Source organism: Athene cunicularia (genome assembly GCF_003259725.1).
Source record: "Athene cunicularia isolate RWA chromosome 5 unlocalized genomic scaffold, athCun1 chr5_part1, whole genome shotgun sequence".
Taxonomy (NCBI): Eukaryota; Metazoa; Chordata; class Aves; order Strigiformes; family Strigidae; genus Athene; species Athene cunicularia.
The window spans coordinates 39,027,748-39,040,477 of NW_020799101.1; the positions used below are offsets into that span (position 1 = coordinate 39,027,748).

At 42.4% G+C, this 12,730-nt stretch overlaps 1 protein-coding gene across 6 annotated transcripts in view; it reads right to left on the bottom strand.

Moving 5' to 3' along the window:
• DPF3 (double PHD fingers 3) overlaps window positions 1–12,730 on the bottom strand; it is a 154,319-nt gene that overhangs the window by 79,958 nt on the left and 61,631 nt on the right. For all 6 annotated transcript variants that reach the window (XR_003398565.1, XR_003398564.1, XM_026850099.1 and 3 more), the window contains exon 3: window positions 10,669–10,776. Coding sequence is in view for 4 of the 6 variants with exons in the window: in XM_026850099.1 (XP_026705900.1) it covers window positions 10,669–10,776 (108 nt within the window). In the remaining 2 variants the exon portion in view is untranslated. The remainder of the gene's footprint in view (window positions 1–10,668; window positions 10,777–12,730) is intronic.

The window sequence follows — 12,730 nt, forward strand, 5'->3', positions numbered from 1 at the left end:
CTGAAAATATACAGTCTGGGCCCTTTCCGCACCTACAAAACACAGTGAAAATAGATGATAATGGGGAAGAGGGAGAGATAGCCATGCAAGGGGAAAACAAAGTGAAATAGAGAATAGTTGCTCTTCTCTCCTTTTCCCTGCTCAGCTTTCATTTCCCTTTGTTCATCTAACGTTGAGCCAAACTAAGCCAAAGGAGCTGCCGTGCTGGGCTACAAGATTGATGGCTGCAGGCAGGCTCCACAGTGAAGAGACGGATGACTGGTCATTTCCCGCGATGCACTGAGAAACATCCATCCTTGCAGCCATGCTGAGCCCATTTGTGCTCCTTTTGAAAAGAGAGATAAACACGGGCAGCCGGAGGCACCTGAGTGTCCTTCTCTCTCAGAAGGACACGGTTGTACTCCTCTGGGTTCCTTGAGAAGGTCGCTCTGTCCATCCCTGAACATCTGGCTGTGGGATTTGCTAACTCTCTCCCTCCCCCAGCAATCATCCATCTATTAGAGCATAGTGCAGGTCGGAAGAAAACGGTGAAGAGAATGGTGTGACAACCTCATCAATCTACAGCTACACTCTTGGCTATTTAGTTTTCTTTACGCTATTCCTAAATGCAGGGCTGAGGGGGGGGGCCGGCAGGAGAGGGGGGAGAATTGCTAGTGGTATGAAAGAGTGAATTGTGGAAATGGCAACGTGGATTGGAGTAAGTCCTTATGACTATTAAAATGTTGTGCATGTACTAAAGCAGTAGGGAACTAATTAAGATTCAGGATTGAAAGGCAAAACAAAAAAGTTGGATGCACTCTGGTTCCATCTGTAGCACTTGCTGAGAGTTCAGATGTACTTGGGGCATCATCTTTAGCAGAGAGAAGTTAATTTTTTTATTTTGCCCATTCAGATATTAACAGAAAGATCCCTGGAAGAATATTTTCTAAGTATATTTATAATGCCAACCCTGGTATAGCGGCTTCAGAGGCACAAAGCACTTAATCCTGACTCCTTTCGATTTAGTTAATAGTGTCTTTGTTTGCTGATACTGTCCTGGTCTATAGCATTGCTCACAGATACAGCCTCTGTGTTTCCAGTTCTCCTGCCGTGCTGCTACCTCACTTAGGCAATGAGCATTACATGGCAGATGTACCCATAGCATCATTTACAAATACAGCAGCACTCCAGAAATTCCTATAGCTATGAACCTCACTTTGTCAGAGTAGTACGTATCTGTAACCGTGTCGCTCACAGACTGTACCAAGGAAATCATGAGAAGATAAAAGCATTCACCAACAAAAACACCAAGAAATGAGTCACCTACTTAAAGTGTTTAAATGTAGTCTGAGCCGGTGTTGAAAATTTGTCTTTTGTTCCCATCATGCAGTGCTGTTTATTTTAGGCCAACAACAAAAGGATTTTCACTACAGCTCTGTAGGACATGCATAGGATATTAATCATGACCATATGCGTTCCTAAGACATCACCCCCATACTTCGCGAGGGCAATGCCATGCATTCAGAAGTGCATCGTTTCCATCAAGAAGGGTAAAGTTTTCAGCCTTTCTCCTACTTCAAGAACCATAACTTTAGCTGATGAAAATTATTGCTTGCTATAGTCTTTAGTGGAACTGTACCCGCCTACAACAGCTAACGTCCTGGCCCTAAATTACCTTGTTTGTTTAAGGGGAACCATGCTCCAAGTGCATCCTATGCGAGATCTCTGGTTTGGAAGACATTGAACAGAAAAGCCATATCCATCTATTCTATTAATCCCTCCCCAAAGGTACATTGCATCGACCCTCCTTTCCCCAAGGAGTTCATTGTTGGGAATGGACACCACTGCAAATACCAACAGTGTCAGGATCCTGAAGCATAAAATACCTGCAATAAACTATTAGGCAATCAAATGCAAAATGCAGGGAATATTGAAATGAATTGTAATCTAATAAAAACACACTTAATATCTCTCAGGTACAAGATGATTAGGAGGTTGTAAAATGATTACTCCAGAGAATGGGAATGACAGACTGAAGACTTCCACCATGGAAGGTGGTGGGAGGTGCAGGGATGTGGGAGGGGAAGCCATCACACTCTCCATTCTATTCTCAGCAAATCTGTAAAGCTTGCTTGTAAGAGTTCAAACTGGACTTTATATTAACATTTATTGCTCATTCCTTTATATTATGCACCTGCAAAATATCACATGCTATAAATTTTATAATATTTCATACTACAAAACAATTTCATTTGCTATGTGTCAGAATGATAAAATTGAATAAAATATTTTTTAAAACCATATTTTGAATGTAATGATATCTCATAATCTCTTTGCTATACTTTGTTAATATTTTCTTCTATAAAATAGCACACAGGTTCTACTATATGGTTGATCTAGTGGTCCAATGACTCTATTGGGCTTTATCTTGCAGGATGCTGAGTACCAAGCCTGCAAGTCTGTCCAACCTAGTACTTTACATGTGGATTTAATTTTAAGCATGTGACAAGTCCCATTAATTACAAAAAGATCACTCATGTTCTTTAAGTCCAAGCTCAGGTGCTTTCCTTGTCTGGGGTTAGACAGCTTGGCATCTTACAAGACTAAGCCCTGGGGACTTGATCCTATAAACCATTTTTCATGTGATTACCAGAGAATGCTCAGGATTACTCACATGAACATACAAAACAGACGCAGTGAATTAAATAAAAGATGCCCATTTCCTAGAATCTTGTGTCCAGTACTTGTATCTAAACTATTTTTGTGCTTCAAAAAATCCTTTTGCCGATGTGGCTTATTCGTTTTCAGGCATTGGTACCAGCTATACTAAGAAAAGTGCCAAGAGTTTTGCCAGGAAAGCTGCTCAGGTTCAGGTCTAGCAGCAAGACACCTACTTGCAGCTTCCCAACTGCCCCTCCCCTTTGCTGGAGAGCTGATGATTTGCGCTTTGGGGGAAACAAATCTGCTGGATTCCAGCATTTCCCCAGGCGCCGTACCCTGGCACTTCCCCAGGGGCTCCCATACCCCTTCCTCCTGAGAAGCCTGGAGCAAACTGCTTGGGCAGCCCCCTCCTAGGAGCCCCATTTGGGAGTGCCAAAACACTCTTCTGAAGCCACCTTTGCTCCAAGAAGAGAAGCCTGGCCTCAGCTCACCTGCACTCTCCTCTTTTTAAGGTTGAATCTGTTTATTTCAGAAATAAGTAATCCTGATGGTTATTTACAAACATCCATGTTAACTTCATAGTAAGGGGATAAATCCTACGGCATTTTAACTCTCCACTAGTAGTAGCGTATCTCCTAGAGACACGGTATTCACAGTCAGGCCTTGGCAGCTTAAGAGGCACGTGCTGAAAAACCTCTTCCCAAAGATGCATCCTAGCAGCCAGATGTAAGTCAAACACACAATAGCCAAGAAAAGCAAAAAAGCAAACAATGGGTTGGATAACACAGAAAGGGTGGCAGCACCACAAGCAAGGTCCCTCTCAAGCAGCCCAGCTACTTCAAGCCAATGCCATCGTAACTGCCCGAGCCCTCCAAGTTTTCCTCACGTCTCACAGACTGAGCCCCAAGACACGACCTGCAGTCACACTGTAGAGGCTCCGAGGAGTTCATCAGCACAACTCATTCCTTCAGTTTAATGGCCTGCTATAGCGACCACAACGTTTTTCAAAATGGTCTGGTTCCAAAGTCATCATAACTTTATTTTCACAAAGGTACTAAATACAGCTGAGACTACACATCTGTAGAAAAATCACCTCTAAGTGGCTTGCATTGCTTCTGAGATGACAACAGCCTTTGTCTGTGGGTCACTGCAGATGCAGCCTATGTTCCCATTCTCAGGGACAAGACCTGGAGAACTCAGAAACATAGAGATTTAACAGATTCCAAAAGTGCTTTATTTTGTTCAGTTGCTACTTCTGCCTTAGCCTGATGACTAAAGCCGGAGGGGTCTGGCTTCAGTGGGCTTTTGATCAAAACCCGGGGAGGTTTGAAAGCCCTGTGGCTTCTTCACACAGATTTCTCCTAATTATGCAAACTGGCTCAGCCACACAAGAACCAGGAGTAATCCCAGGTGATTCATATGAGCAATTTTAGCTAACCAACACAGCTCTCCTGGTAAAACTGTGCATATAAAATACTTGTGGTGACCTGTTCCAGATCCCACAAATGAAAGAGAAACTATTTACACAAAGTTAATCCTGTAAATTCTAGCAGCATGACTGCAGAGTTAAGCAGCAGAAACAATGTTTTTGTTTTCTTGACTGGACTATTTATAGAATATTATTTGCTTTTCTAGAAAGGAGTGTGTTTTATTTCCATACCTGCAAAATCATGAATTCCCATTTGGGGGAAAATACACACTCACTCGCACTCACTGAGCTGAATTAGTCTAGGAATTTGCAGCTTATCACGTGTAACAATACCCAGAAAGAACAGTGCATGGTTTGAAGGAGAAGTTATCACAACCTCAGTAGCCATGATGTACCAAAGGCCGGCTCACGGAGTGGCCAAAATGAAGCAAGAAGAGTTACACTGTGAAAAACTTGAGATATCTTTCTAACAGCTACACTGCACAGCCAGCCTTGCGAAAACTGGCTCAACGATTCACTATTGTGAATCTCTTTAGTGGTATATATGGGTGTGTAACAGCTAACTTGGTTTTCATTCCCATCCTGGTACACAGAAGCCCAGGTTTTGCACCAGAGCTGGTATGCTTTCATACCAGTTTTGCAAGGCTTCATGCTGATGGCCAAAATGTTTAATACTGGCACCTTAAAGGCTTGGCAAGTGGCATGCTTTGTTCAGACATTCCTTTTTATTTAAAGGTCTCCCCTAACCCTCCCAAACTCTCTAAAAAGATTTATTAACTACCTGTTAGGCACTTGTCTGAGATAGACAGATGAGATCAGTGTTTTAGCACCTCCATTTTACACACTGAGAAGCTGAGAGAAAAAGAGATATTCTGTTGTCCCTGGTCCTGTGTAGTCCTGTATGGGATACAGGTGATGCAAGTACGTGATAGCAGGGCAAGACATTAAATGCAGAGGTTGGCACCTCTGCTGCAGACTGGCAATGAGACAAAGATATTTCAGTGCAGGACTTCTATATCATGATGCGGCGTCAGTGAATACATGCAGAAAGGGATGGGTTCTCTGCTATTCTTAGTGCCACGTAAGAAAAGGAAAGCAAACTTTATCTGGCCAGAGACGTGGACCAGCAAAGATCCCCATTGTAGGAAGAATTTAAAGGTGGTGGATGAGATGGAATAATCTGGTTAAATATGTGTATAAAAGGAAGAAGCTGCTTCACACGGAGGTCCAGGATGATGAGTTTTCTCTTGGTGACAGAAAGTCGTTTTTTCTAACCTGAGTCATAGCTGGATGTGTAAGTGCCATAGAGCAGCAGCTCTTGTCTGTGGTGCCATGTCCTGCTGTGAGCAATCTGAAGGCAAGATTAGTGGAGAATTGGAGCCTACTGTTTTGATTCAGTAGCACTGATGGACTCATCTGTAAGCTGCAGGCTTAGCTGATGAATAAACACCTACTTAAATTTAGACCAGTATTTAGGTATTTTGCTGGATAAGACACCCAAAAGAGAAGGCCCAGCAGAAATCAGTATTTATTTTGGTATAAATAAAAGCTAGAGATGGTAAAAAATTAATTTTCCCCCCAGTTGCATGAGAAGTTCCTAATTTGCTAAAAAAGATAGGAAAAAAGAAGGTGGGATGTTTAGGGATTCCTACAGCCATGATGAATGTTTCTGTTTTCTCACACATTGAAATTTCCTAAAAAAACCCAACAAAACCCAACACAAAAACCAAACAAAAAAACACCAAAAAACAACCAAAACCCCCCCAAAACAACTCAAACAAAAAACCCAACAGCTTCCAGCATCCCTACTCCCAGATTTGGATTCACAATATAAAGTTTCATTTTATTTCAAAGTGCTACAGGAATGTTGTTAGGTACACGATGGACCAACCTCAGGATTCAGCATGGCCAGTGTGCAGATGGGCACCGTAACCCATCGGATGAGAACAGAAAATTATTCACCCTCCCTGTCACAAAAATTTGTTGAGTTTTTTTTTGTTGTTCTACGTGGTGTGCCAAAAATAAAATGAGATTTGCTCTAGCTCAGTCAGAAACTACCAGGATCCATGTGGAATTGCTCAGTAAAATGATGTGGGTCGTGCAGCCTCTTTGGATATAAAGCTCATCATCATCCACACTCCTTGATGTTGAGTTATTTGACACTTGACCTAATATTTGCTTAACACTTGACCTAAATACACTGCAGGACTGTTGCTTTGGCACCACCTACCAAAATCAAATCCTGTTTCTAACAAATAACAATTTTAAAAAAAAAAAAAAAAAAAAAAAAGGCACCATTTCTGTAGTTCACCTGAACACTAGCTTGCCCAGAGATAAGTAACAGGACAGACACTAGCGCAGACACCAGCTCATTCTCACCACAGTAGCAGCACACACAAACTCTACTCCACACCCTCCAAGTGGGTGAGAAGGCTGCCCGCTGGGAGACCTCACTGTTGGCTTTCAGTCCAAAACCAAAGGACAACAGTGAATTGAGACAAAAGCTTTCCAGTGATATTCTTTACACTTACATAGCACATGAAATAAAAGCTCTGTGTGCATGTATGTACGTCTCTATATTTAGCCATCTTGTAAAACTGAAGTAGGACACTACTGATTTAAATTCCACCAGAGTTTTTGGCCATACGCACCCTATCTGTTCTCATCTGCATAGCTGCAAAGCTTGGGTAATACCTGACTGTCAGCAGGGTTTACTGTAGGCAATACCACTTCCATAACATTGATACGTGACCTAACACAGAACCATATCACCCAGTACCTCAAAAACACTAAGTATATAGGACAAGGAGCAATTAAAATTTCAAGGGGCCTTGAGTGTAATCAGGGATCTCTCTTCCACTTCTAAGCTTCATCTTTGCAGCTGCTCTGATATTACTCAGGGCCAGAACCCTAGAGCTTGCCTTTGCGGCACCTGCAGTTCAAGGTGGTGGTAGGAGAGTTGGAAATTCTCCTTCTTCTCCCATTCCTCTGGAAGAACAGGTGACCTAGCCCAACCCAACACTCTCCCTCACCCACTCCCAGACTCATAGACCTCCCATACACAGGAGCTCTGCTCTGCTCTTCCTCTTTTACTGGGCAGGAGAACAGCCAGCTGATGAGTGAGTGTGGAAGCATGAGCTGCTTCCAGCCCTCCCACTGCTTCGCGCTCAAGTGCTCAGTTCTGCAGAGAATCAGGTTTGCCCATACTTGATTGAACAGAAGTCTAGTTTCATTAATATTATGAGAGTATCAACATCTAATAACTTTAGCATGCTGTACCTAGGCAATCACAGTATTAACATGTCAATAAATTGCCTGTGACTGGGGATTCGTTTCAAATCTATACCACTGTTCATAGGAGTCTTGACTGCTACACTATAATGACTTGTGTAACAGCTCAAATCCATTACAACGGTGAAAACTAGACTGCACTTTAGCCGTAATGCTTGGTTCTGATGATATGCATATACCACTGAAAGCCGAAGACAAGCCCATATGAAAGTAAGTGTCAGGAATACTTACTGTAATTCCTAAAGGTCTGGAAATGATATTGACTGTATTGTCATTGAAGCAGCAAGTTTTGGCAATACTTTATTTCTACTGCACATCTATTGGATAGGCTACTAATGGGATGGAGGACAGTATTAACATGAACATTAGAAATAGAAGTCACATGAACATTGCTAGTCCTTTGATCTAACAACTTTACTAGGGCAATCCATGCACCTAACTATGAGTAGGGGCAGAGGAAAATGGACATCTAAAGGCTGCAACACCTACTCCAGTGTTCTGATCTTTACGACTTTGGCTGCAACTATTCTTAAATCCAAACACTTCCACTTGAAACCAAATAAAAGCAACAGACCAGGACAATAAAAGCACCATGTTTTATTAAGAAGCAAGCAGCAACTGACCCCAAGAAAAACATTATAGTGCACTTGCATTTTACAAAAAACAGGAGACCATTGGAGCACGATTATTTTCTTTGTTAGGTTTTTGTATTACCGTATATGAAACTCTCACTCACTGAGTTGTGTCATGTACTACCTAAACCTGCAAGGTACCAACACTGCAAAAGTAGGTTGTAAGTCTAAATACTGTATTATTAATAAATTATTTATTATACCCTTGAACTGCTAGCAAGACAATAGTATGATTCTACTTACTGACCAGCTGATGATTTACCAAAACAAAAATCCTAGGTCTATATATACCCTGAATTATGTAGAAGTCTTGAACATCTGGATGCGACTTAGCCCTGTAATGAGCCACTCCAAAAGCGCAGATGCAGTCCAAGCAAGTATTCACACCCGTGGTGCCAATCCCACTGACTGCTAGATTGGTAGCTTTTGGAGTTAAGATCCCCTTCTGTGTTTGTTACAGTGACAGTCTTATGAGAAGTATTCTAAACAGTTAACAAATGGAAAACATAGTAAAACTAAGGTTTAGCCCTTATTCGATGTTGTAGAATTGCACTGCTTCCATATGTTGTATAACGTATAACCACTTCAACAGCCTCCTGATTAAAAATCAGCTGCTCTCATATTAACTGAGCACAAGCACTGTCTAGCTGCTGAGAACAGTTCTAAGCCGTGACTAGGATATCCAAGCCCTAGGTGGAGTGAAACTATGGAAGATCTAGATTAGATTTCTTCCAAATTTATTTTAGATGTCCTATAGTTATCATCTCTGTGCTTTTTAAGGGATCTTAAATTGCCACATCTTTTCTCCACACAGTCATCTAATGTTTAACTGCGGAATAAAAAGGTCAACATAAGGTAGTTTCCTAGGTTCAGCACTAGGTTTTACCATGGTGTCTGCCTCCAAAACATGGAGTATTTCTGCCATCCACCCTGAAAATAAATTACACTACTTCTTTCTCAAATTGTCAAAAGCTACCTTTAAATGGAGAGCCAATGTTTTCCATAGGTTTTATACTTTCAGATCGGAGCAGAGAAAAATCCCATTTTTGGCTAGTGAGTCTGTTCTGAATATGCACAGATGGAGTGAAATTATTTTGTGGTGTAACCAATAAGGAAAGTTAATCACTAGATAGAAATTTGTTGGAAAATAGATTTAAATGGCAGAGCAATGTAACTTGCCTTATTTGGCTGCCACCGGCAACACAACAAAAGTAGCACTCCCGAGATGCAGAAGAGATGTTTATAGCAGGGAAAACAACACAGAGACAGACATGCTGAGGTCTCTTTATCTGATAAGTTTGTGGTAATTGTCTTTCATGCCCTGTGGCATGTAGGATGCACTAATTTGGCATTCAGTGAGTACAGCAAAGAAGAATAATGCAAACAAAGAAGTCGAACTCTACACTACTGTTTTACCTTACTAAACTACCAAGCTGCAGCAGTGTTTGCATCATCACAAAGTCTGAGGTAGCATTTCTATGGGCCAACATGATCCCCTTCCTAGAGTCCAGTCTCACTTCTGTCAGTGCACCTGACTGATTTCACCAGTCCTTTCTGAACAGCTCTGCTGTGAGGTCTGGTTCTGTTTGCTGGCTGAGATTCGTTTGAACCCCAACTGAATGGTTACAGGCATTTCTTCCTCTTGTCCGACTATCTGCTGACATCTCCTATATTGAAGGTAGGGAGCCTTCAAGAATTGTTTCTACCAAAATCAACATGAATATTTCCCCTTGATTTTACTGGGTTTAGAACGTGTCTCTATCTCCCCTTCCTCTCTCTTCACCAGCGACTGCACAGAAGCAAAGTCATCAGTACTGCTGAGCATAGCTCAGTTCCCAGACACCTTCTTCTGTCAAACAGGTTTTTAAAATATTCTTAATTTACATTTTGGGGTTTTCTCCTGTACTTTTTATACTGGCAGTGTCTCACCTCTTAAAAACCACATACAGCTGTGAAAACGTGTGTTCCCTCTTTCTCATAACAGCTGACCCCAAAGACAGTAAGCCTTTATTACTAACTGCAGGGAAGAATGCACAACACTATGCTCTACCTGACACAGCTGCAGCTCCTCCACATCTGCTTTACAGTCACTCGTTCAGCATCCACACTCATCACTTCGCATAGTTTAATTGTGGGGGAAGAGTACCAAGGACAACAAGAATGAAAGAAGAATGGACTAAGGTACACATACAGGCATACAAGTGTGTCATATGCTCACTAATTTTTATTATTTGCTGTTTATAAACTGGTCACACCCCTGGTCCCCAGCCCCATTATGAAAAATCTTATCAGTGTACTGTTCCACACACAGAGTGGTCTTTTTCCACAAAGATTAGGCAGCCAATGCCAAATTGACATTTTATATTAATAACACACTGAGAAAATAATTGGTAATGTATTGATCCTTTACATCCTTATGAACTTGCTAATAGAGGCCAGGATTCACCCCTATAGAAGGTAAATTCAGCTCCCATTGCATTCAATACAAGTTGGACACATTTCTGTAAAGGATGAGTTGTGTGCAGAGGTTTGGTGGTTATTGTTACAGCAAACCAAGTAAGATGCAAAGAGAAAAGGTTGGAGAGGGACAAAGGTAAAATACAAGGTCTAAATGCCAGGTTTGAATGTACGCCAGCTGCTCTGCACCACAGGAAAGAGAGGCAAAGAAATACTTACCAGGTTTAATTTCCAGCAGCTTCAGTCTGGAATCCTCAGGGGGATGCAAACGCCTCTTTTTGCGCCAGCAACGTGCTGGGTATGTGTACAGCTGACCTGGGGCCAGGCCTGAAGATCAAAGGAAAAAAATAAATACATTTCAGTTTTTAAACCATGAGCACCATCTCTAGCATCTTTGTTCTTGCCCTTCCAGTGTCTCCTTGTCGGAGGGTTCAATCCTACAAACCATGAGGCAGAACTATGCACTCGAGGCATCCAGTGCTCCTGAGGCTCCTCAGCACCTCTTGGGATGAGGCCTACAGAGAATCTAGGTCTCACTTTAGACACTTCACTCATCTCACTGAAACCAAAGCTGCACAATAAATAATTTGTGATTTCTTCAGGGTAAATAGAATTTCAGACTCTCCTGGGTCACAGGGGCGATGCCTCCTTCACGGACAGAGAAAGCCCCTTGGGAGAGAAGGGATGAAGTTCCAACACGCAAATCATAAGGCCCCGATAAGGCACAGAGCAGCTCAGGAAATTTGTGTCTTCCAAATGGGAGCAAACCAAGATCCATGAGCTCTGGCTATTTGGGCTCTGTTTTTTTTGCTTAAATTCTGGACTTTTGTGGGAAGACTGATTCTTCATGATGGTTATTAACTCCTCATGCCAACATCGTGAATGCAGGAGGAGATACAGCAGTAATGTTTATATTACTGCATGTTTATATTACTGCATGCTCCACTGAATCACATTTGACATCGCTGGCTTCTGAGCTGCCCTGGCTCTCCTGACAGACACCCCACCCCTTAGCCAACGTTCAAGCTACGCTTTGCTTTCTTGTATTCAGAATACAGGACGGCTTTGTGAATGCATCTCTACTAGCACACTGCCAAGTGCTTCAAAGTATCCTCAACTGCCCCAGATACTCATGACACACAGAAATTCCCAGCAAGACACAGAAACGTTGGAAGAATTCCATTCTCTCCCCTGCCTCCTCCATCCACTTGGAAGAATTCCATTCTCTCCCCTGCCTCCTCCATCCGCCAATTCTGCTTTGGCTCTTCTGCCCTTCTGCTGTTGCTATTAGTTGTGAAGGGGCTACAGAGCATGACTGCAATTCCAGACTCATTGCCCTTAGAAAACAGGTAAGACCACAGAAGAGAGAGGACAGGAGTGGTATTACCATATCTGAAACTATACTAACAGTGAACAGCTGGACAACACCAAGGGGGTACCAGTAAAGCAGGACAGCTCAAGGGCAGCAGGATTGCCCAAGAGCTCTCTCACCCCCTCTGAAGCAGCCAGGATAGTGTACCAGCTTGGGAACAAATCTGACTCACTGAACCAAATGAGGATAATAAAAAAACCAATATCCTGTTATCTACTTGGGGAACAAAAAGAGAAAAGACACAACAAAACTATTCACCTCAAGGGAACAGGCTAATCAAATTCGGCAAGTGAAGCCTAAGCTTCTGCTTTGAAATATTTCAGCTGTTGGGAATGCCAGTTCAGACCCCAGCACTTTCCACCTACTTCTCAAGGTCTTACTGGATAAATGGAGTATCTACAGCACACTGCCTGGGTATGGCTGAGCCATGGAGTATTTGCAGGGATCCTGGCTGTTCCAGGACACAGAATGCTACTGAACTGGAGCTTTTCACACCCTGCTCTCATTGCTGCACACCTTGCTGGGCATTATGCCCGCCACAAGAAGGACGCATTTCAGAGTGGGGTGCTTAGGACTGGTTTGGGAACAAAAATGTGAATAACTAGCATTTCTACAGTATTTGAACACACTTCTTTATGGCACTTTGCAAACATTAACCGCTGCAAACAATTGCTATTATGATGAGGTGGATTGTGCCCGGCTCTGATGTGAGTAATTAAAGAGGTGGAGGCAAGAAGCCTCACCCTTCCACAACAGGTCCTGTGTAAGAACTTGCTCACAACACTGAAATGGTGGTTGCTAGACCAAAGAGATAGGACAGAGAATCAGCCTTCCATTGCATAGGCATCCACAGAGGAGTCACTTGAACGAAATAAGCATCACAGCTTTGAGCATTTGTCCCAGACACAG